This window comes from Lactuca sativa, chromosome 5, assembly GCF_002870075.4.
Source record: "Lactuca sativa cultivar Salinas chromosome 5, Lsat_Salinas_v11, whole genome shotgun sequence".
Lineage (NCBI taxonomy): Eukaryota > Viridiplantae > Streptophyta > Magnoliopsida > Asterales > Asteraceae > Lactuca > Lactuca sativa.
This window is the reverse complement of record NC_056627.2, coordinates 320878224-320901482: the sequence shown is the minus strand read 5'-3', so window position 1 is coordinate 320901482 and position 23259 is coordinate 320878224. Positions and strand designations below refer to the sequence as shown.

The following is a 23259-nucleotide window of genomic DNA, read 5'->3' as shown; positions in this document are numbered from 1 at the left end:
GTGTGTTCTTAAATTTCGATTATGATTACGACATTCCTCTTCATATTTCAAATTGTGAGAACGTAGCACGTAAAATATTATGACAAAAGATTGATAAAGTATCAAATCTTTATGTAAGACATTATGCGTCGTGTCCCATACGCTTCGGGTATAGGATCGATTGCAAATGCTATAATATTTGACCATTCTAAAAATTTTCCAAATGTCTAGTGCATTTAGAAGGAAAAAGGACAAGAATCGTTTTGACTAAGATAATTAAACAACTATCAAAGGACAATCCAGGGTTCGCCGAGGATTGGTCGCTTGTGAGTAGTTGGAAGTATGATATTGGATGGACCATATCGACTTTATTATGAATAGATAAGATTCTATTAAGAATGTGTTGTCATATGGAAAATATGGAAATGTTTCCATGTTGGGAGTTGGATATTGAGAATCAATGTCTAGATTATAAACTTTTATGCAAAAGGATGTTCAAAGGAATGTACTTTGAGTGAGAGACATCACATCTATGGAATTGTCTTGTAACAATCTCCGATAGAGGACTTTGTAATTTCGTTGGCAATAGTCATTGTGACTTTTGTGCTATGACATTACGAAAGGATCATTGCATAAAATGTTAGAATCTAGCATATTCTATAAGTGGCAAGAATTTGATATTCTTTCACTTATGATAAGGATTGGGAGTTGTGAAATGAGTATGATTGGAAAAGTGTTCATTTAATCTATTTCACTAAGTAAGGACCGTAGGTTAGCATTGTGTGCATGCTAAGAGCATGGGACAGGTGTGGTAAGTAATTCAAGTAAGAAGTTGATTACCCGAAACAAAAAATAATGAGTAATCGATATGGTGATAAATAAAAGGTGTTTTATTTATACTCAAAGGTTGAGGCCATATGGGATTAGTATTATTCTTGTGTTTCACTTTGCATGTTTTGACTTCCTGAATAATTTAATTGGTTAAGAACAGTCAAATTATTCGAACGGGCCACAGTCGTTCATATGTTGGAAGTAGGTATGAATGAAGACTGTCGTGAATTGGTGTGTGGATTGTCTAAAGAGCATTAGACATTAGCAAATGTTTGCTGCAACGTTCATGAGTGCTTATGAATATGATTTGAGCATTGGATTAAACCCACGCTCACTTGGATCACTTCATGGATTTTATCACGAGTGATTGGTGAGACGATAACATCTTATATTCTTGAAACCGAGATGTATGAGTTGTATCTTGCAAGTCGGTTGCACATTGATAATATGTAAACGCACCAGTAACTTGGTGTTATAAAACATATTGTTGTGTATGATTTGGTGAGTGAGTGCAAGCGAGCATTGAGTCATAGTTTATCCGTTCCTTTTATTCAAAGTAGGATAAAAGCGATATCTGTGGGCCCCTCGATGATTTAGTGATGACACCTAAGCGCTTGGCCAAGCCGGGACTAAATTGATGTGTTCAATTGTAGTCTGTTGTCAGTCGTCATAAATCTGAATTCGGGAAACAACACATAGACATAGAGAATGATTTAGATCCATGTCTCAGTCTATACGATATCTAGAATGGAGGAATATATGATCCCTTATCTAAAGGACACGCGTATCTGATAAGATCAGAGTTGACAGCGGCTTTAGAAAGCTACGATTGCAGATCAGGATCTGAAGTCATACGCAGAATAGTTATTAGACTTATCCAAGTGAGAGACTGTTGGATTAGTGTCTAAGTCCATAACTATTTTGGTATGTACTTGACCCGATGGTGCATGGTCCTTTTGGGTTGCCTTCACCAAAGCAACTTGATAGGATGAATTATGGAGAGAAAGGATTAAATATGATTTATTAATATGTTATGAGAATAATATATTAAAGGAGAAATCATATTTTTTAATTAATATTAGTCAAGAATTAATAAGAATTAAGTTTGTGGCTAAAAGAGAATAATTAAACTTAAGGGACTTGAACTGTTAATTGTATAATAGTTGAATATTGAGCTAATGGACTCCATATTAAAGGGGTGGACGAATTCTATGGGGAAACCATTAGAAATCGTCCTAGGGCCTTTAAGGAAGGAGTCCATGGGTTGCTTAGGGCTTAAGCATCTAAATTAGGGTTTCCTTGTTAGATAACCCTAATAGCCTCACTATTTAAAGAGCCCTTATGCCTCAAAAACGTGAAGAACTTATTCCTTAGGGTTTCCACACGTTTTGGGCAGCCTCCTTCTCTTCTCTTCTTCATCCTCTTGCTCTTGGTGGTTGTGAACCATTAGAGGAGTGACATTTGTGACTCTAAGCTTTCTAAAGTCATTACAAGGAGGATTTGAGATTGTTATTGCTACATAACAATCAAGGTATGATCTAAACCCTAATTCATATGTTATATTGATTATCATATACTAGATCTAGGGTTTATAGTCATGGATGAATTGCATGTACAATAGTGAAACCTAGATCCAAGCATTAGGGTTTGTATGAGCACATAGGATGTTCTTATGGATAAAACCCATCATTTGTGAGTGCGATTTGAAGCTTGAGAGTGATCCTTGAGTGTTGTTGGTAGTGAAGGAAAGTCATTCAAGAAGTGGTGGTGCATTCAAGCCTATAGATCCAAAATCTACTTCTCCTTATTCACCTTTTGAAGGTATAAAGTTCAAACATTGGAGCTTGTTTTGATAGATCTTGTTTAGACTTGGATTTAAGTTTATTTTATCCTAAAAACTTGATCTTTGTGAGTATAGAATACTCCATAGCATATGAGATGTCCTTTCAGACGTTTTAGGGTGCTTAGAGTCATAAAAATGCTAGCTTGGTCCTTTTCCTTTCTTCAATGCATGAGTGATGGAGATTTTGGTGTAGTGAAATGTTAGGGTTTTGGGATTAAGCTCTCTTTAGCCGTGAAAAGGAATAAAGTCATAGAATTTATGGATTAGGAAGTCTTTTTAGGGTCAGATATGATGTTGGAGTAAGTGTCTTAATGATTAAGACCTTGAAAATGAGGTTTTAGAATCAGGCGCATACGTCGAGTGTACTCCTACATGTAATAAGCATCTCTAATTAATACTTAAAGATCACAACTCTAAATAAACTCATGATAGTCCCTCTTTAACTCTTGGGATAGGTAAAAGACCATTTTACCCCTCCATGACCTCTATCCCTCAAGTTTGACCAAACCCTAAAGTCAACACCCGAGTCAACAGTCTATGTTGACCCAACTCGTCGAGTCCCTTCGGTTCCTCAGATCCCTTATGAAAGTCCCACTCAACTCGTCGAGTTGACGTGTCAACTTGCCAAGTTACCGCGTGTTCAAATTCATCGAGACAAACTCCAAACGACTCGTCGAGTCCCTTAAGTCGAAATCTCATTCAGATGTTTTAAGGCAGATCTACCACTCCAAACTCTAGATCTAGCCTCCCAAGGCTCAAATGTCACGTAAAGTTTCGATCTTTACATTCATTAATGACATATTTGCTCCATAATGTCAATACAAGCTCCAACAAGGGTTTGGTGCTCATAGGCTTGCCTCTAGCTCCATAAAGCTTTGGTATTTGGGCTCATAAGACCTCCTACAATCCAGATATGAGGTTTCAACCTCATGATATGCTCAAGGGACTCAATAACACAAGAAGGATGGGAAAAAGCCCTAGAACTCCCCAAACTAAGATCTTACAAGAAAAATGATCAATATAACATCTTTTTACCTCAAACAGAAGTTATCCACTGGGAACCTCTAGATCCAAACGTCCCTCTTGCTCCAAGCCTTAATGTTTTTTCTCTTCTTCTCTTAAGGTGCACCAAAATGCTCAAGATAGCCTCTCCTTCTCACACAACAAGCTAAAACTCGATTAGGGTTCTTCATAGTGCTCAAGGGTGATGAGGGTGGCGGAAATGAGGGCTTAAGGCCCTTTTAATAGGACACAAACCCATAAATTTAGGATTTCGTCACTCGGCGCCAACTCGGCGAGTCGGCTGTCTGACTCGTCGAGTTGGTCATTAAACCCACGTGGCCAATTCGACCCTACTCGACGAGTTGGGAACACAACTCGTCGAGTTAAATCAGACAACTCATAAATAATTGCATAAATATTATACCTGGGAGTCAGGATGTTACATGAATCATCCTATATATATATATATATATATATATATATATATATATATATATATATATATTATAATTGGCAATGCTTTAAAAAAACCCCATTGATTGCTTTAAATAAGACCTCTACTTGGAATTTTACTAAATGTTAGTTACTCCTACAACCAAACTTCGAAGAAGTGGTATGGCTGGATAACATGTTCAAGTTTTACTTGTTTTTTTCATCAAATTACCCCAACAAAAAAATCCTTTTAAGGAGCTTGCACAAACTACCATGGACACAACCACTTTTGAGTTACTATATGTTTTTTTTACTTTCTCTTTTTCTCATGCATACACACCACGATAAAGAGAGGAGACAATATAGAGAACCAAGAAAAGACAAGAATAAATTCCTGCTACCTTGTTGCATGTAATTAGCCTATTTGTTACACATGGACTATTTATGTAATATTGACAAGTCTTCCCGATTATAACATTGTACTTTAAAAGTACTATGTTGTAATTGGGATTCTTTTATCAGGTTGTGTATTCGTGTGTATGTTTCTTTGTGATTAGGTGGTTGTTTGTGTGTAAAAGAAATAAATCATCAAACAAGTAGAATCATTTCATGTTTGAAAATGCATTTTTGATATGTAGATTTTTAACCTGTTTAAATAATGCTATTTTTCTCTTTAACTTTTAATCGATTAAAAAGCCATTTTTGAAGTGCATATCTTAAAAAAAAGTCATTTTTGATCAAGGGCATGTATTCAATATTTTGATACGTTTTTATTTTTTATTTTTTTTTATTTTTTTATTGTTGCTATAATGTTTACAGCTAACTTGAAGAAGGGATCATCTTAATTCTAAAGGAATACATATAATTTTGTTTAAGATCTAAAGACAAATCAAATAACTATCTCATTGGAGAAACATGGTCAATGTATCTGTAATTGGAACCTATACTTTTTTTTTTTCATGTATGTACTTTGTATTCTCTACATTTTTCTGTATGTAAACTTTATATAGAGTTTAAAACTTATGAAATAGTATTTTGTTTCCGTTGCAAGTATGCATTGCTACCAATATTTGATTTCCAAGATTTATGATTACCAATATTTGATTCCAGTAGTTTAACCCATATACATGATGCAGTTTTACTGTCTATTTCACCTTACAATCACTGGAAATTGTATTAATAAGAAAAGATGAAGCCTTCTTTTTAGAATGTTGGTGAATGATTATGCACATATAGTTAATATATAACATTAATTTATGAATTAATATGCAAATATAGTTAATTATGAACATTTTTAATTAATTTATCCATAAACAATGTCCTAAATATCATCAAAACATTTTTAATTATTATTTACAATCACACGTTATAAAATTGAATACAAATAATGTAAATATATAAATAAATAATTGTTTCAAAAAATTGATTCATCACCATGATTTAAAACTATCATTTATTTGCTATTTGATTATTATTCAATACGTAAATTAAAGTTTATTGGAATTACAAGAGCTACCAATCGTCTCTAACCCTTATTTTTAAATTATTAATTTTATTGTTGAACTTTACTAAATCATAATTTTCTAATATATCTACAAATACAAATTGTCGATCAGATATTGAAATCACTATATTTTCGTAGTTTCGACCGATCATTATATCATTATGAACTTACCGACAAAACGTTTATATGTATAAATTATTAATTTTTTTTTATCATTGTTCAATAATTACCTTTAATTTAATTAAATTTATTTTTAACTTTCTAATCCTAGTTAAGAAAATGATTAAAACCCATTTTTTTTTAAGGGAGAGAGAGGGTACTAGGGTAGGAATAAACAAGCCTTCTACTTAAAACCCAATTTTTTTTTTTTTTAGGTATTTTTGTTTTTTTCTTTTTCTTTATTTTACTCGGTGATTGGGAACGGACAGACGGGTTTTTTACGTTTTGTTTGGTCAATGGTGTCTTCAACACTGACAGATCTGATAATCATGATTAACATGCTTTAATCTTCACTCATCAGTTCTCGGTCACCCTTCCAACTATGGTGAATATGCAACGTTGGTGGCTGCGAGTAGGAGGAGGAGGCCGGAGTTATATAATGATTTTGTGGCAAAGATGGGGGAAACGTGAATGGGCCATTGCCGCAGCTGGATTCGCCATTGTTCTTCTAGCTTTCTCTTTCTTCCTTTCATCAGATTCATCCTCCCCCGATCAATTCTCCGGCACCACCGACACTGATTTCGTACCGCTCGTTCTCTTAAGAAATGCTGTTCAACGAGGCGCCTGTAATTCCTTTCTCTCTGCAACTTATTTACCTGTGAATTAGAGATACGTTTGAATGTGGTGGTTAACTTTTGAACTTCTTAATCCCCAAACCTGTAAGCAATCATTAAATCTTGAAGCAGATATAAATATTAGCAATTAGTTAATGGTAATTTTTGTACAAGGAGTAGAATAGGGTTTGTACCCTGTTGATGCATTGATTGAGTGATAGTGAATGAAGCATAACATTACTTCTCTTTGCAAAATTTGACGTGCAGATTGTTTAGATGGAAGTATTCCTGCATATCATTTTCAGAAGGGTTTTGGATCTGGCACTAGGAGATGGGTTCTACACATCGAGGTTATTGATCAACTATTAGATGCTTGCTCCCTTTACCCAAACAGTTTTAGCGTTTATGGTTGATGAATGATATTATTTGAATAAACCTTGGTATGTGCTTTTTTCTGGTAGACAATACGATAAATTACAATTAAACTACTGAGTCGAAGTTATTGGGCATGTCCACTTTTTGATAGCTTTTCATTTTCCATGACAATTATTGTTGGTATATTCCTCATTTGTTTATGGTGATCTTATTGGCATACAAGGGTTTGTCCCTAGGATTGTGTATTTAAGTTCTTTTTGCAAGTTTTCAGGATTCATCTCTTTCTTTTTAACTGCAGGGTGGAGGTTGGTGCAATACAGTAGCTTCTTGTTCTTTTCGTAAGGGGACTCCACTAGGATCTTCAAACTTCATGGAACACCAAGTTCAATTCTCTGGGATTTTAAGCAATGATCCATCTCATAATCCAGGTTAGATATGACTGACTATTGCTGTCATTTGGATTCTTGATTTAGGCATAAACCTTGTAAAATGGAAACTTTTTTACTACTTTTGACATCAATCAGGATGCAAAATGTTTGGCTAAAAATGTAATTGCACTAGTTGAAGTTGCAACCCTTAGTATCATTCGCATTAGGTTCTCTATCCTAAGTTTTTCATAGATTGATGTAAAAAGTTGCTACATTTTTATTAATTATATAAGCATTTAATGCATTGACACTTCAGATTTCTATAACTGGAACAAGGTCAAGATACGGTATTGTGATGGTGGATCTTTTGCTGGGCACCCTGAAAGTGAACAAAAGGTATGTTCTTTCCTTGGTATGAAATATTTCTTTCAATTTTTTCAAACATGCCACTTTAGTATAATAAATAAATAAATAAATATTTTGCCTCTTTCAATACTGCTACAGAATGATACTAAACTTTTCTTCAGAGGTCAACTCATATGGGAAGCAATGATGGATGAACTCCTGTCAATTGGATTATCTACTGCTCAACAGGTACATTTTATGGGGAATATATATATATATATATATATATATATATATATATATATACACCCTTTCTGTAGTCAAGTAGAATTATATGATATTTTATTTGAAAAGCTGTTTGTTGATAATTTGCCAGGCACTTCTTTCTGGATGCTCAGCTGGAGGATTGGCAACACTCATCCACTGTGATGACTTCAGAGGAGTTTTGCCAAATGATGCTAAAGTCAAGTGTTTATCAGATGCAGGTTTCTTTCTTAATGAGTATGTTGTTCTACAATGACAATTCATTTATGGTGTATTGGTAGATGTAATATAATATTACTTGCTAGTTTTGTTGAAGATCTAAAAAAGTATTTCTATAAATTTGCAGGAAAGATGTTGCTGGTAATGCCACCATTCAGTCATTTTACCATGATGTTGTTAATCTTCAGGTTTGTCAGCTTATTTGTTATAATGTTGTTAAAGTCAGTATTTTTTTTTTTTTTTTTTTTTTTTTTTTTTTTTTTTTGTGTTTTGAGAAATGCAGTCATTAATGATCCAATTTCATGTATCATGATGTCAGGGTGTAGCAGGAAGCTTGAAAAAAGACTGTGTTGCTAAAATGGAAGCATCCAAGGTGCCATTTCAATTTGTTGTCTTTATTCAAGGAATAGTAATTCTACATACATACATATCACTGAAATTTGAAAGTACATCTATATTTTTCACAATTAGTCCTTATTATATCAACTCATGTCTAATTTTGTACTATGTAATATTGATCCTTTCATGCAGTGTTTCTTTCCTGAACAAATAGTAAAAAGGACAAATACACCAGTTTTCCTTGTCAACCCAACTTTTGACTTTTGGCAGGTATACTTATTATATTGGTTAAGTTTTATTACTTTTTTTTTTTTTTTTTTCTAAAAAAATATTATTTTGTTTGTAACAGATAAAACACATTTTGGTACCTGGGCCATTAGATCCTAATGATAGTTGGTACAAATGCCAACTCAGCATTCAAAATTGTGGTCCCGAACAGATTCAAGTACTACAAGGTATGAGATATATATATATATGATAACTCTCATATGTGCAAAAGACGTAAATGCCCTCCTCATATGCAGGCTTTAGAAATTCATTCCTGAAGGCATTGTTGGAATTTGAGCAAATGAAGGGTGGAGGAATGTTTATAAATTCTTGTTATATTCACTGCCAAACATGGATGTCTGAGACATGGCATTCTCCAAATTCTCCCAGAATAAATAATAAGGTAATACTATATTATAATTCGTCCTACTTATGAAAGAAAGTTATGATAAGTGAGTAAAGAGTTGATATTTTGTTTGTGACTTTGTGGTTGAATAATAGACTATTGCAGAATCAGTTGGTGATTGGTTTTTTGAGAGAAAAGTAACAAAATACATTGATTGTCCTTATCCTTGCAATCCTACTTGCTACAACATGGATTTCACTGGAAAACGATTACATTGAAGATGTGGATGGCATTCAAGTGTTGTATCCACACAAATGCTGCCAAAAAAAGGGAATCATCAATTGGATTTTATGTAAATCGGGTTTGGTTTATTGTTGTAGGATTTAACTATTTTGTGTAATTTGTTAGTAAATGAAACGTAGGAAAGGTATCGCATCAAAATGATCTTGTTTTTCCTTAATTTTGATTAAGATTATTTGAAGTTGTAATAATAAGTTTTCTAGTGTTTGATAAACCTGATTATGATTTTATTTTTGATTTTTTACTGACGAAATAATTAGATTTTGAGAAATATGATGTAGGAAAGTGTTGCTATGGAGCTAATTTTTGAAATTAAAAGTGGAGTTTTACAATATCCATGCGTTTAATCATTTTTTTTTCTTATTTAAAAACCATCATGGTGATCACTTTGAATCCTTTGATTGAGACCCACTGATATGCATCCAATAACTCTTATGGATTGTCATCTGAGCATTTTATTTTTTAACCTTTAAAATACGTTCAATTTAAAGTATTATTACATTTAAATTCTATTTTTAATTATTTTTATATGTATACACGTAATATTTATTCAAATATTGTGTAAAATTCAACTATTGCATTATATTTTATTCTACAATGTTGATTTATTATATAATCCCAACTTTAAACTATTATTATTGATTTATTAAAAAAAAAACTTTTAGGACGACAACACTACAAATTTTTGGTTACCCCATTTGGACGACGAGTGCTCTAACGGTATTTTCAAATTATTTTTCTTAAAAAAATTATAATTAGTACTCACAGCAAACCCTACGCACGCAGGTACCACACAGATACCGGAAAGAGCTCCCAAAATTGTAGTTTGAAGCTCCAATTTTTGGTTCATGTAACGCCATTAGAGACATGACAAGGGTTCTACAGCGATTCATATGCAAAACCCAGGTGTCATCTCATCTCATTCAACTCCAATTCGGGCCTTTCAACTCCACCACACAACGTCGATGGAAGAAACCAGCAGTCACTGCACAAACCCGCTTGGAGGACAGAACCAGAGACCTGAAGCTCGACAACCTCATGACTAATCTCCGTAAACTCAGCTTAATCCTAAGCTTCCACAGCCTCATGTCTGGTCGTAGAAGAGGACCCTTTGTTTCTGTTCAAATCATGTCTCGTTGGAACAGAATCGTTGGTCTAAATGTACCAATTGGTGGGTTCCTCCGAAAATATCCCCATGTGTTCGACGTATTTCCTCACCCAGTTAAGCGAAACATTTGTTGTAAATTAACTTCTAAAATGACTCTCTTGCTTCAAGAAGAAAGCAACGCGATTAGAGATATGGAATCAGACACTGTCAATCGGATCAAGAAACTTCTAATGATCTCTATCACAGGTACTCTCCATATCCATGCTTTAAGGTTAATCAAAAGGGAACTCGGTTTACCTGATGATTTCCGTGAATCGATTCTTTCAAAGTACAGCGAATTCGAGTTAGTAGATCTGGAAATAGTGAAATTAATCGACAGAGATGGTGTTCCTGAAGATTTAAAGGTAGCCGAAGTGGAGAAATGGAGGGAGAGAGAGTATAAAGAGAAATGGTTGAGCGAATTCGAAACCAAATACGCGTTTCCGATCAATTTCCCAACAGGATTCAAAATCAAAGCGGGATTCAAACCAAAATTGAAGGAATGGCAAAGACTTCCTTACGTTAAACCCTATGAACAAAAGGAGTCTTTTAGGGCTTCGAGCTGTGGAGGGATTGAGCGATTTGAGAAGCGAGCTGTTGGGATTCTTCATGAGCTTTTGAGTTTGACAGTGGAGAAGATGATTGAAGTTGAAAGATTAGCACACTTTCGTAGAGATTTTGGTATTCCAGTTAATGTTCGTGAGGTTATTCTGAAACATCCCGGAATCTTCTACATATCGACAAAGGGTAGCACTCAGATGCTGTTTCTTAGAGAAGCTTATTGTAAAGATTGTCTTGTTTCACCGAATCCTGTTTATATTGTTCGGAGGAAAATGTTGGATCTTGTTTTGATGAGACGTCGGAATACCAGAGATTTGACAAGTCGACCAAGGGATGTGAAGGAGAGTGTTGCTGGTGATTGGAATGGAGGTGGCGACTTAGAGGGTGATTTTGTAATTTCAAATTTAGAAAATTTTGATGATGATAATGATGATAATGAGGATGATCAGTAGGTTTTAGTTTCAATGATCAATTTATAGGGGCAAAATTCAAAAAAATAACAATACACTTTAATTTCCCTATCATTATAGAATATTGATAATGTAGTTTATCTTACCAACAATAACTATGCACTTGACTTTCTTTACCTATAATAACAACGAACCTTCATTTTTTTAGTGTTAATAGCAATATAAAATATGGAACTAATAATATGCTTACAATTGTTAGATCATACATTACTAGTATTGATAAAAAAATTGAAATATTTGTTATTATAAATAATGAAATTTAAGTATGTTGTTATTATTGTTAAAAAGATATCGTATATTGTTGTTATTGGTAATAAATAAATTATGTTTTATAAGTTTTATGTTATATAAAATCAAAGTAATTATGAGACCTAATATACCTACAGATTTCACTTAGAAAAAAAAAACATAAAATAATGGATTATGTTCTATAAACATATTGATTATATATATAAAAAATATATTACCGATATCGAAAGCTAAATTATGTTCTATAAACACATATTATATAGTCCAATCTATTACATGTTTGAGGTTTGACATAAGAAATGACTTGAAAATGAATATCGGGTATGCCTTTCACGGAATGGTTGAGACTTGAAACTTTGCGGTGTGCGCTAGGTTGGGTTACTTAATTGAACCTTATCAAGTTCGGATTTTAGACGATGACAAGTCTAATAAAAGTTGCGAAATTAAATATCCTCCTACATTTCAATTTTATTTATCATTCTATCATATCAAATGTTGACATGTGTCATATTTAATGACATATTTAATGAAATTGATAATATTTTAATTCACATGCCAATATTTGATACGGTATGAGAATGAGTAAGAATAAAATATAGAAGGATATTCAATTTCTCATAAAAAATTATTAATTTTATTAGATATAACAAGTGAAAAAAAAATATAAGAGGTTTATATTCTTATACTAGTTTATAACCCGTGGGAACCACAGTTACAAAATTAATTAAGTTTTTATAGTAAAAACTTAAAATTATTAATTAATTATTTTAAATAAATTATTAATTAAGAGTTTTTTTAGTTATATAAATTTTAATCATTGATTTAAATAAATATGTTAAATTATATCATTTGTATTATTTTTATTCTATTGTTATTAATTTAATGTAATTAAAGTGAAAATTTTAAAATTTGAAATTTAAAATGGAGTTGATAAGTGCCATACATTAATTAGGAGAGATAATAAGGTGACATGTGGCAAAAGGAAAATAAAATATGCATTAATTAGGAGACCTAATAATATGACACATGTCAAAAGAAGAATAAAACTATTCTTTTATTATAATAGAGTTTTTAGTATTATTTTTAATACAAATACACGTTTTTTTGGAAAGAAAACGTGTTAATGAAGTGGTCAAAACGCAAAGGTCTAACAATAAATTAAAGGAGTAATTGGGGGCGGATCTTCTTCAATATTCGTTCCCCTCTCCCCTCCACGTTGACGGACACAACTTTATGGTATCTCTCCCTAATCGACGGTAGTCGGAAACTGGCTTCAACTCCTCCGCATCTTTGTTTGATCGGTAATTTGCTTTCAGTTTTCCTTTTCTTATTCTTTTTGATTGATTTCAATTGGATCGTCAATCGTATTTGCGAACCTGACATTGTTAGCGGTTGATTTCTTTCATCTGAATCATCGGCGATATCGCTTCAATTAACAGGTGAATGTGAGTATTCAGAGCCATTTTCGATTGAATTTCCTATTCCTTTGAGGCTCAATTGGATGATTGGTTGAACGAATCGTTAGTTTATTAAAATATTAAATTCATTGAATGGTTTTATTAATAAAATATCAATCGTTTTGTCTTTAACCTGTTGGTAGAAGTTAAAATTGGAACCTATAAGATATTATATATAGGTCAATTGTGAATTGGATGGTTATTCCTTTTGGTTGGTGATTTTATTCCTGAGATGTTACATACGTTACGATCATTTCTTGGGTTTAGATTTACTCATAGGATGATATATAATTGGAGTTCTGACATAATCTGCTCTTTGTGCAAAGTGTTTGAAATTTCTATTCGTCTTAGCCATATAATTGCATCAGTTCTCTATAGGATATTTTCTTGCCCCTGTCCCTGAATGTTAGACTTTCATACTAGATAGAATGCTCCCCCTTCTTATGTTAGTAAATGTATTATAATAAATTTAGTGGTTAAAGGGATAATGGTGAGGCAACAAACATTGATCCGGTACCTTCTTGGTTGAGTTGACATGTAATCTGGGTATGGAAAGTTGTAAGCTGCAGCTTTGGAGAAGCCTTCTTTTAAGAAATAATTTGGTTTATATCTCTTCCACCTAGCTTCTTTTATTTCATTTTTGGTGTATGCATGTACTTATATATGCATATATGTATGTATCATATGTAAGACAATCTGAGTGACCAAAGAAGAAACTTGTACTATATCCTTAGCTTGTTGCCACTTTATAGGAATTCAAATATGTACATTAAGCATCTAGTAGTTGAAGTCTTTATACTGGCATGTCCCTAGTGGCTAGTACTACTATATTGATAAAAGAAAAATGTGATATGCAATTGCAGCTTGTGTACACTTGCTAGTGTAAAGACCAAATGGACGAGACATCTAAAGCTTCATCAGGGAAGGAGGTAAGATCTTGAATCTATCCATATGTTATATTATATCCTTGGTTGTATCACATACTATATATAAGTAAGCACTTGTTTCATCAGGAAGAAGTCATCAAGAAGAAGTATGGAGGCATTGTGCCAAAAAAGCCCCCACTCATTTCCAAGGTAAGCTTCCAGCTACTTGGAAACTATGGGCTTTAATGGAATTTTAACTTTTGCATTTGATATCAGGATCATGAACGGGCTTATTTTGATTCAGCTGATTGGGCTCTCGGAAAGGTACCCACTTTATTATTATTTTTTCTTGTAAGAATTTGTGATTAAAACTTGTTAATGTTGACAGCAAGGTGTAGAGAAGCCCAAAGGACCTCTCGAGGCACTTCGGCCTAAACTACAGGTATGTAAAAAATTTGTTGCAGTAGGCCCCGTCTGTTATAGAGATATGACGTGTGTTGACTGTGACTGTGACTGTGGCATTTTTTTTAATTGTGTTTATTACAATCCAGCCAACTCAACAACAAACAAGATATAGGAAATCTCCTTGTGCACCAACAGATGGAGAAGGTACATGTGATGCTAAATTTGATGTTCAATTTGACACGTAGTTTAAGAAAATTGTTTATGGTTTTTATTATATCTGTTTAATGAGCTTCAATAAAGATAAGTTGCTAATTATTTGTTGTTTTGGTTGTTTGAATAGATGGAAACAGTACGCCAGCCTCGGATGATGGGTCTATGAATGAATGAGAAAGTGATGTTGAATGTTGATCTTCTCTCTCCCTTTTTCATTTCATGAAACAATAGCTACAAACATATTGTGATACAAGTATGCAACTTGCATTCTTTTTTTTTCTAAGTGTTTTTTTTTTTTTTTTTTCTTTTCAACTTTAATCCATGTTTGAACTAGCTTTCCATTGGGATCTATGAACTGTGCTGCTGGTAAATGACTCTTTTGCTTTAACTTTTGTGTTTCATCTCTATACCTACACATTTTTTACAACAAAAAATACTCTTTTTTTAAACTTCTATGTATTGTCAAAAAACACTCTTCAACTTATTAGCTTTTTACATGGTTATTTTTACATCTTTTTTTGTTGTAAAAATGTTAAAATATATGTACCAATACAAAACTAAAACCAAATAAACGACCCATTTACTGACATTGCCCCTATTGAAGACGAAATCAAAGCACAGACATAAAGACGAATATGTGGTGTTTGAGTTTTAATGTAGGATGTAGGGTTTAGACGTGTGTTTAGATAGTTACTTTAACTTGAAATGACATTAACCTTCTCAACAAATACAAGATACATTTGTGGATTTCTTCAAGTAATTTCATTTTTTTGATAAATTCTTACTTTTTTTTTTCCCATTGTCATATGATGTGGATGAAAATATACTTTTCAAAATTTCAATCTTTTTATTGTTTCCAAGCTTGTTTTTCTTACCTTATTTTATGAGATAGTTATCATACATATCAATGGTGACACAGAAACATAGTGAGAATATATGGGTGATAAAAGCCCTATGATTGCATTATCAACCTATTAATCTGCATTTCCATGAATTGTAACTTACATTCTGATTATCTTATCCTCGGAATGTATGACCAAAATGAATCCTTGCTCAAGTTCAATAAATATCATCCAAACCAAATTTTAAGCCAAATATGTCGCAAGCTTATCGATTTCATCTGGGCTTCCTATGAAAATCGGAGTGCGCTGGTGAATCTGTTGATAAACAAAAAAAAAAATCTTAAAAATAGTTTGGTTGACCAAAAGAAAGTCAAAAGTTACTCGATAACAATTTACCTGGTCAGGTTGAATATCAAGAATCCTCTGGACACCATCAGTGGCTTTCCCACCAGCTTGTTCCACCAAATAACTCATGGGTGCACATTCATACAACAACCTCAAATTCCCACTTTTTGCTTTCTCATTCTTTGGGTTACCATAGATACCACCATAAAGCAACATTCTATGAATCTCACCAACAAGGCACCCAATATATCTCCCTGAATACGGTTTTCCATTTGGTCCACCTGGTTTTCGTAGATGGTTGAGGTAGTTCTGCAACTTACTATCCCAAAGATCAAAATTCCCTTCGTTAAAAGAGTAAATTCTTCCTGATTTTGGTATCTTTATATCCTCATGTGTCAGCACGAATTCTCCATATGCTGGATCAAGTGTAAATCCATGCACTCCATTCCCTATCGAAACTGTGAACACCACTGAGCTCGAATACAAACAGTATCCCGCGGCTAATAAGTTGCTTCCAGGCTGACAAACACTCACGATACACTTCTCTTTAGCCTCATCTAACTAATCATCAAAAAGTTAAAAAAAAAAATGATCAAGTTATTCTTCCAACAATAAGCCAATCCACATTGTAACCGAAACTCCCAACACACAGAAGTACTCCTAATCCATATTGGAAATGAAACTTTCATATTGCAGACACATACGTATGCTACTGAGACTCGAACCCTTGATCATTTATGTTAGTTTGAAAATGACAGTATATAAAAGGATTATGATGGTTGTGTTACCGTGTCATTGTCGTAATCAACGAGGCATTGCTCATCGGGAGCGTATATGCCGAAAATAGAACCGGTTGTCAAGGCGATGTCGATGTTAGCAGATCCATCGATTGGGTCAAACACAACAATGTAGTTCCCGGAATCAGTTTCTTCCACTGCCACAGGCACATCTTCCTCCTCTGATGCTATGATCCCGGTTCGACCGCTTGATCTTAAACAATTGCAGAACAACTACATATATATGACACCATATATAGTTAAACTTTCAAAAAAAGGAAAACATATATAATATACCTCATTAGAGATGACATCGAGCTTCTTCTGGTCTTCACCCTGGATGTTCATGGTTCCCTGAGCCCCAGTCAGGTTGATAATGCTGGACCTTTGTAATAATGAAGCAATTTGCTTGCAAGCCAATGAAATGCTTGATAGAACTATGGTTAATTCTGCGTCGATATGGCCAGCTTGTTCTTGCTTTAGTAACCATGTTGTTAGGTTCTCCATTTCGTATCTGTTCTTTCTCTTGATAGGGGTGGGGGTAGCGGCGGGGCTGGTGGGACCAGCTCCGGTTCCGGCAACAGCTTGACAACGGAGAGAGATGGGCTTCCCGGTGAAATAGGGTTGTATTTCATGGTGGGAGGGACGGAGGTTGGAAATGGAAGTGGTGGTGGTGGTAGTTGAGAAGAGAGAAGACGGATGCGAAATTAGAATTGATTCAGCCATTGGAGTGAGTGTGAGGCCTTTGATCGGGGAACTTGTTATCTTTCTTTCTGTAACAAACGAGTGAATATGATTGATGCGATGAGAACAAAAGCAACCCCACCATCATCTCAAAACAGAATATACTTTCTTTCCAAAATCATAAGAAAAGTTCAAATTTTATTTTTATAAATTCAACATCACCAATACATTTTTTTTTTAAAAAATTAAAGAAAAAAGAATTAAAAGAAACGAACCATCAGTTTCTTGACTTTCTTCTACCCATTAAGATTTTTTTTTTTTTTTTTTTTTAACTAGACAACCCAACTAAATCTGAGTTTTATAAATCATCAGCAATATACGAACTTAACCAAACCCAATTTTCTATTTTACAGTAAATTTCACTTGATGATTAAAACTTCTGGCCCTAAATTGGCAAGTATTACAGTTATACTCTATCTATACATGAAAAAGTATAAATTTTGGTATTTCTTTTAAACCTTAAATAAAGATAAATATATTTTTTTAATCTAAATAAAATACAAGCACCAAATAATAAGTTGACATATGTAAATAATTATAATGTTAGAATTTTAGATAATAAGATGAAACGGACAAATATAAAAGATGATATTGACAACTCCATATAAAATTGAAATAAACAACAAATTATAAACAAATATGTGAAATACAAAATCACTTAATGATGTATCTTACAAATAAAAAGTTACATAGTGACATATCTTACGAACACATAAAATAAAAAACTACATAATGAAATGGCATATAAAGGCATTACAAAAATAAAACACAAATTGAGCTATAATCAACTTTCATAAAACTTTGACTGTTTGACAATAGATAGTGCTTCTTATTCTTCACGTGACAAGTGCTCCATTTGTAATGGTATATTCAAATGCACAAGTTGCATATTCTTTAGCTCCCTTTCCTCCATTTTGCTATATTTCTCCGTTTTTAGCTCCTTTTCACTATCTCTAGTAAGCCTCGGTGCATGGAGTTCTATAACAATTTCGTTAGAAGCATTAAAATTTTATTTTCTTTTGATATTGTCCATGATGAGTCACACAACTCTTCTGATTTTGTCGTGGGACATGCACTTGTGACAATCACATGTACTTGTCAAAGTACTCCAAAAAGATGGTTGAAACGACACCATATGGGATATGGATAGAGAAAAGTCCTAATTTTTCTTATATTAGAATATGGGGATGTGAGGCTATGTGAAACGTTAATAATGGAAAACGTTTGGTCCACATTCTAAAGATTATAGATTTGTTGGATATCATAAAGTAACCACAAAATATCACTGCTACAATCTATTCGAAAACAAATTGTTTGGTACAAGGGATGCTACTTTCGAATCGTGAGCGTTTCATTCCTTACTCTGAAACCATTGTGATTTACTTTATTAATTTGGCCGTGAGATAGTGGACGCCCACGAGCAAATGGATGATCTAATTAACTTAGAGTAGGAGAGTGGGGATTTGTACCTCACTGACATGCCAATTTATACATATAACATGATTAAAGTTAATTAATGTTTTGATACAAAAGAGAGAAAATTACTAAACTAGCGATAATCACTGATTACTTATCAATTTTTAGCCAAAAAATACCACTTATCCTATTTTAGCCACCGCAACCGTAAGTTTCTTAGGAAAACCTATGGTCAACGTAACAAAAAAAAAAAAAAAAAAACGAACTACTCTTTTGGGCAATGAACTACTATTTCAGGGATCATCTACTCTTTTAGGACCTATTGACCCATAGTATATAAGTATTAGTTTTTAGATTTCTTCATTTTGACTACTCTTTCAAGTTTTTGGTCATTATTTTATCTCAATGGAGCCTTCAAAGAACAACGATGTATGTTTTAATTCTTGTTATAATTTTAGCTTATTCTTGATTAGGACTAGGTTTTATACATATAATATTAAAAGAACAGAAAAAAAATGAAACCGTAGGCTTCATACGAAACCTATGATGTACAAGTAGACATTGCACAGATTGTGCATCAAATGCTTGTACATCGTAGGTATCGTAAAAACCAATGTTTTTTTTGAAGTTGCATATAGTTGTATTATCATGGACATATGATGATTTAAAAAAAACAAAAAAAGGGACACCGTAGGTTTCATAAGAACCTACGACGTACAAGCAGTTAATGCACAATTTATGCATCGACAACTTGTTCACCGTAAGTTGTTATGAACAGTGGCGAGCATATATGGAGCAAATGGGGTCACAGGTCACTGCTCCAACTTTATCTACAAGTGTAAAAAAAAACTTTATTTTATATAGGTGCGCCTGCTGTCCAAAAAAAATTATAGATGCAACTCTAATCTTTAAGGCTAGGTAAGCCCACCACCGAGTTAAAAATAAAAATATTAGGTCACAATCCACTTAAACCCAATACCCAATTCTCTAGTTATGGGTAGACCTGACAATGAGGTAGGTTTGGAGCAAATCGACCTTGATCCAAACCCTTTTAACAAATTTCAAAATCCGATCCAAACTCGCTCCATAACCCGCAGAGTTTTGAATAATCAAACTCATACCCTTATTCACCGAATCAACAGATCTCCAAACCCGTCCCGTAACCCGTAGGTTTTTTGAATAATCAAACACATTTTACTTAAATCATAAAATCACATTTATTAAATAAAACTAAGTGTTGATTTAGAAAAACATTATTTACTTGAGGACTTTCTATTGGAATTAAAATCATTATTTAGTTACTTCCGATTGGTTTTTGACCGTCGATTGTATTGATAGAGAATAGTAATTACAAACTTTCTTCCGATTGATAAATGACCTTATTGATTTATAAATGAAATTGGTGATTACATGATGAAATATAAATGAAATGAAATCATGACTCTTGGGAGAAGACTGAAAGTTTAGAAGTTGAGTCTTCGAGTCCTATGTAAAAACAGTTTAGTCTTTGGCATTTTCTCTTTGGACTTCCGATTGGAATTTAATGTAAACTTTAGGCAATATAAAATATAAATGTATAATTCTAAAATTTATATGGAGCGGGTTATAAACAGAGCGGATCGGTGATGATTCATACCTGACCCTTTTAATAAAAGGGTTAGTGGGTACGGGTCGTTAACGGGTAAACGAATCAAAAACTATGCTCCAAACCCGTATAATTGTTAAGGGTTTGAATTGGATCAGGGTCAAAATCCGCTCCATTGTCAGGCCTAGTTATGGGTGTAGCCATAAGCACAATGGTACAAAGCAGGAAAAAAAAAAGAGCTCATCTCTGCCTCGATGTGAAGTTGTGACGGAAACATCAACAGGAAGAGAAAATTTTTTTCAAAAAATGTGTACTCGCAAATGTCAAATTTAAATATTAAGATGTAATAATCCGTTTAATGTACTATTTCTTTAAAAAAAATTATGTTATTATATTTGGACGAATTTTTTTTATGCCAATGCTATTAAAAATGTCTGTGTCCGCCACTGGTTATGAAACCTATGGTTTTGATCAATTTTTTTCATTGTCGTTTTCCTTTTTAGCAACATTATAAATAAGTTGATTGTAAATTGTATATAATTGTATTATCGTAGGTCATACACCAACATTTGCCCAACTTATTCTTTTCATACCAACATCAAAATCTTTAATAGGATATGCTTTGTAGGTCTTCCAAAACATTACCTTCATTGTGTCGTTGTTTTTGAATTTAGCTGCAATATTGAAATACAAATGGATACCACATATTCCATGAAAGGCATGAGGAAATATATATGCAATTGATGTCGCTATGGATGGAAAGATATAAATGTGAGGTCCTCCATGTTGTTTATACATTCGTGCAGTTTTTGAAAGAACCATGACCACGTCTGCGTACATTCACTTTTGCATATGACATAAGCAACCGACAATATTTGGTTCCGTTCGTCCATAGTCACTGCAAGCAACATCGTACCATTGAATCCACCCTTTAGGTGGCCTACATCAATTATTAGGGTCGACCGATAATATTTGAGGAAGACTTGTACCTAAAATAATTTATAATTGCATTAAAAATTAATTAGTAGGATTCATATGTAATATTTTTTTATAAAAAAATATTACTACTTATCGAGCAACCAAGCACAATATACATGAACTCAAACCGATATTCCTCATCAGTTTTAATTTGAGTAACCGTTCTTGGATTATGTGACGAAGTTGTGCACATACGTTGAGAGTTTGGTAAATGAATCTTCTTTGGTACTTCTTAACAACAACAACGTATATTGTTTTGCCCGCCAAGCCTGTTGGTATGTGATATTGATTGAAAGTTTTGAATTGATGTCCCTGACAATTTCATTACCCCGGTAAACTCTCTGCCATACTAAAAACTACTTAGCTAGCCTAAATTGCAGCGCTTCAGCGCTCGCCTTACTATACTAAAAACTACAGAAAGAGAAGTCGAATCACGAGGGACCGAAATTCTCGGAGGATAAGAAGAGAAATACGCTTGAATCAAGAGAATGATGCAAGAAATATGAGACCATAGTGACTCTTATTTATAGTAATTAAATTTTCAAAAACAACCCTCTATATTTACTTAAATGACTAAACACCACTTTATAATACTATTTTAAATAGATTTAATGATATTTGTACTAAGCTAATGTCGAAAGCACTCAAAATTAGTCTTATAACGAACGCATCTTCGATACCTTTCTAATGATATACATTTGTATATATATATATATATATATATATATATATATATATATATATATATATATATATATATATATATATATATATATATATATATGTAGACGTATACATGATTTGCGCTTTATTTTAATACGTAAATGTGCTATTAAAATTTATAACACGTTCATACGAACTCCATTTTTGACGTTCTTTATATCCACGCGTTGGTATTTACGAGTAATACAACTTTCATTTAGACGCCGTCAGCTAATTCTCATTCGATCCCCAATTTACAAAACTGTATCAAATTTATCGCGCTCGAAGAGTAGAGACCAAGTTTCATCCATATCTTTAACTTACGCGCTCTATTCTTGACGTTCTTTATATCCACGCGTTGGTATTTATAAGTACTACAAATTTCATTTAGACTCCATCGACTAATTCTCATTCTATCTCGAATTTACAAATCTGTATCGAATTTGTCGCTCTTAAAGAGTAGGGACTAAGTTTCGTCCATATCTTTCGCACACGAGCTCCGTTTTCGACTGTCTTTTTATCGTTGAGCTACTATTAACGAGATCTTAAACTCTCGTTTAGATTGTTTTGGTTAAAAATCGACCGATCTAAAATTCGAATTTCGGGCTATGCACTTCTATGCTGAATCTTAGAAACATCATAACTTCCTCATACGAAGTCAGATTTGGACGTTCTTTTTATGTGAAATCTCATTTTAACATATACTATGACTTTCGTTTAGTTCGCTAAGGCTAGATAGTATTTTATCGTAAATTCACATTTTACGATTCCCGGTGTCGTGCCGGTTTTGCCGTAAAATTTTGACGGGTCATAACTTCTTTGTTATAACTCGGATTTCAGTGTTCTTTATATGTACATAACCCTTGTGACATATATTATAACTTGGTCAAGATTATTTATTCTAGATAATCTTATATCAAAAAAAGTTATTTTTGACGCTTATTGTCTTTAAATTAACTCACCCGAATCTGCGGGTGTTACAATAAGGTACTCAAAAAGTGGGTTTAGAAGCTTACCCTTGTGAATACTCTTTACATTGTCTAGTTTTTTGTTATTGTTTCGATACTTCATTTTGAGGTAAGGTATTCAAAAAGTCGATTTTTACTCTACCTTTATAAATATTCCACCCGATTTGGCGGTTACTTTATCCTTATAAATATTCAATCCTATTTTTAGTTCTTGTAGAGTAAACGATAAAACCTAACTTATGTTTTAGTTGCAACATTTCTATTGATAAAACCTGGATTACTATTGAAAACCGTAACTCTATCATGTTCTAGCAAGGGCTTGAATCTTTTCTTAAGAGATCGAAAGCA

The 23259-nt window shown here is 33.2% G+C and overlaps 4 protein-coding genes across 5 annotated transcripts; 3 read left to right on the top strand and 1 right to left on the bottom strand.

Annotated features, from left to right (window-relative positions):
- The first annotated feature begins 5978 nt into the window (after positions 1 to 5978).
- On the top strand, positions 5979 to 9401 carry LOC111889405 (pectin acetylesterase 5). The gene is made up of 12 exons (XM_023885550.3): positions 5979 to 6376; positions 6632 to 6714; positions 7038 to 7167; positions 7424 to 7503; positions 7612 to 7701; positions 7829 to 7953; positions 8063 to 8123; positions 8255 to 8308; positions 8467 to 8544; positions 8624 to 8729; positions 8799 to 8944; positions 9043 to 9401. Exons 1-12 carry the CDS (start codon positions 6133 to 6135, stop codon positions 9163 to 9165), a joined length of 1320 nt encoding a protein of 439 aa, XP_023741318.1. The 5' UTR covers positions 5979 to 6132; the 3' UTR covers positions 9166 to 9401.
- A 140-nt stretch (positions 9402 to 9541) lies between these two features.
- Positions 9542 to 11460, top strand: LOC111889406 (protein ROOT PRIMORDIUM DEFECTIVE 1). The gene has a single exon (XM_023885551.3). The coding sequence runs from the start codon at positions 10055 to 10057 to the stop codon at positions 11345 to 11347; it is 1293 nt and encodes a 430-aa protein (XP_023741319.1). The 5' UTR covers positions 9542 to 10054; the 3' UTR covers positions 11348 to 11460.
- A 1297-nt stretch (positions 11461 to 12757) lies between these two features.
- LOC111889457 (uncharacterized) lies at positions 12758 to 14943 on the top strand. 2 transcript variants are annotated; one of them, XM_052763603.1, is made up of 8 exons: positions 12788 to 12915; positions 13004 to 13059; positions 13935 to 14000; positions 14085 to 14147; positions 14214 to 14261; positions 14326 to 14379; positions 14489 to 14546; positions 14683 to 14943. In XM_052763603.1, exons 3-8 carry the CDS (start codon positions 13965 to 13967, stop codon positions 14727 to 14729), a joined length of 306 nt encoding a protein of 101 aa, XP_052619563.1. In that variant the 5' UTR covers positions 12788 to 12915; positions 13004 to 13059; positions 13935 to 13964; the 3' UTR covers positions 14730 to 14943. The 2 variants fall into 2 exon arrangements, with proteins under 2 accessions (XP_023741373.1, XP_052619563.1); XM_023885605.3 differs by lacking the exon at positions 13004 to 13059 and having other exon boundaries at positions 12758 to 12915.
- Positions 14944 to 15513: 570 nt separating this feature from the next.
- On the bottom strand, positions 15514 to 17306 carry LOC111889456 (fructose-1,6-bisphosphatase, chloroplastic). Its single transcript, XM_023885604.3, has 4 exons — positions 16816 to 17306; positions 16531 to 16752; positions 15794 to 16303; positions 15514 to 15712 (listed from the first exon to the last, which is right to left on the bottom strand). Exons 1-4 carry the CDS (start codon positions 17242 to 17244, stop codon positions 15641 to 15643), a joined length of 1233 nt encoding a protein of 410 aa, XP_023741372.1. The 5' UTR covers positions 17245 to 17306; the 3' UTR covers positions 15514 to 15640.
- Positions 17307 to 23259: the final 5953 nt, after the last annotated feature.

Bases quoted from the DNA above. Each gene is read 5' to 3' on its own strand.
- LOC111889457 (XM_023885605.3), top strand. From the start codon at position 13,965: ATGGACGAGACATCTAAAGCTTCATCAGGGAAGGAG. The intron at 14,262-14,325 runs GTACCCACTTTA...TAATGTTGACAG, and splicing joins CTGATTGGGCTCTCGGAAAG to CAAGGTGTAGAGAAGCCCAA. The intron at 14,380-14,488 runs GTATGTAAAAAA...ATTACAATCCAG, and splicing joins CACTTCGGCCTAAACTACAG to CCAACTCAACAACAAACAAG.
- LOC111889406 (XM_023885551.3), top strand. From the start codon at position 10,055: ATGACAAGGGTTCTACAGCGATTCATATGCAAAACCCAGGTGTCATCT.
- LOC111889456 (XM_023885604.3), bottom strand. From the start codon at position 17,244: ATGGCTGAATCAATTCTAATTTCGCATCCGTCTTCTCTCTTCTCAACT. The intron at 16,304-16,530 runs GTAACACAACCA...TTTGATGATTAG, and splicing joins TTGATTACGACAATGACACG to TTAGATGAGGCTAAAGAGAA. The intron at 15,713-15,793 runs GTAAATTGTTAT...GTTTATCAACAG, and splicing joins TTGATATTCAACCTGACCAG to ATTCACCAGCGCACTCCGAT.
- LOC111889405 (XM_023885550.3), top strand. From the start codon at position 6,133: ATGGTGAATATGCAACGTTGGTGGCTGCGAGTAGGAGGAGGAGGCCGG. The intron at 7,954-8,062 runs GTATGTTGTTCT...ATAAATTTGCAG, and splicing joins GCAGGTTTCTTTCTTAATGA to GAAAGATGTTGCTGGTAATG. The intron at 8,945-9,042 runs GTAATACTATAT...GTTGAATAATAG, and splicing joins CTCCCAGAATAAATAATAAG to ACTATTGCAGAATCAGTTGG.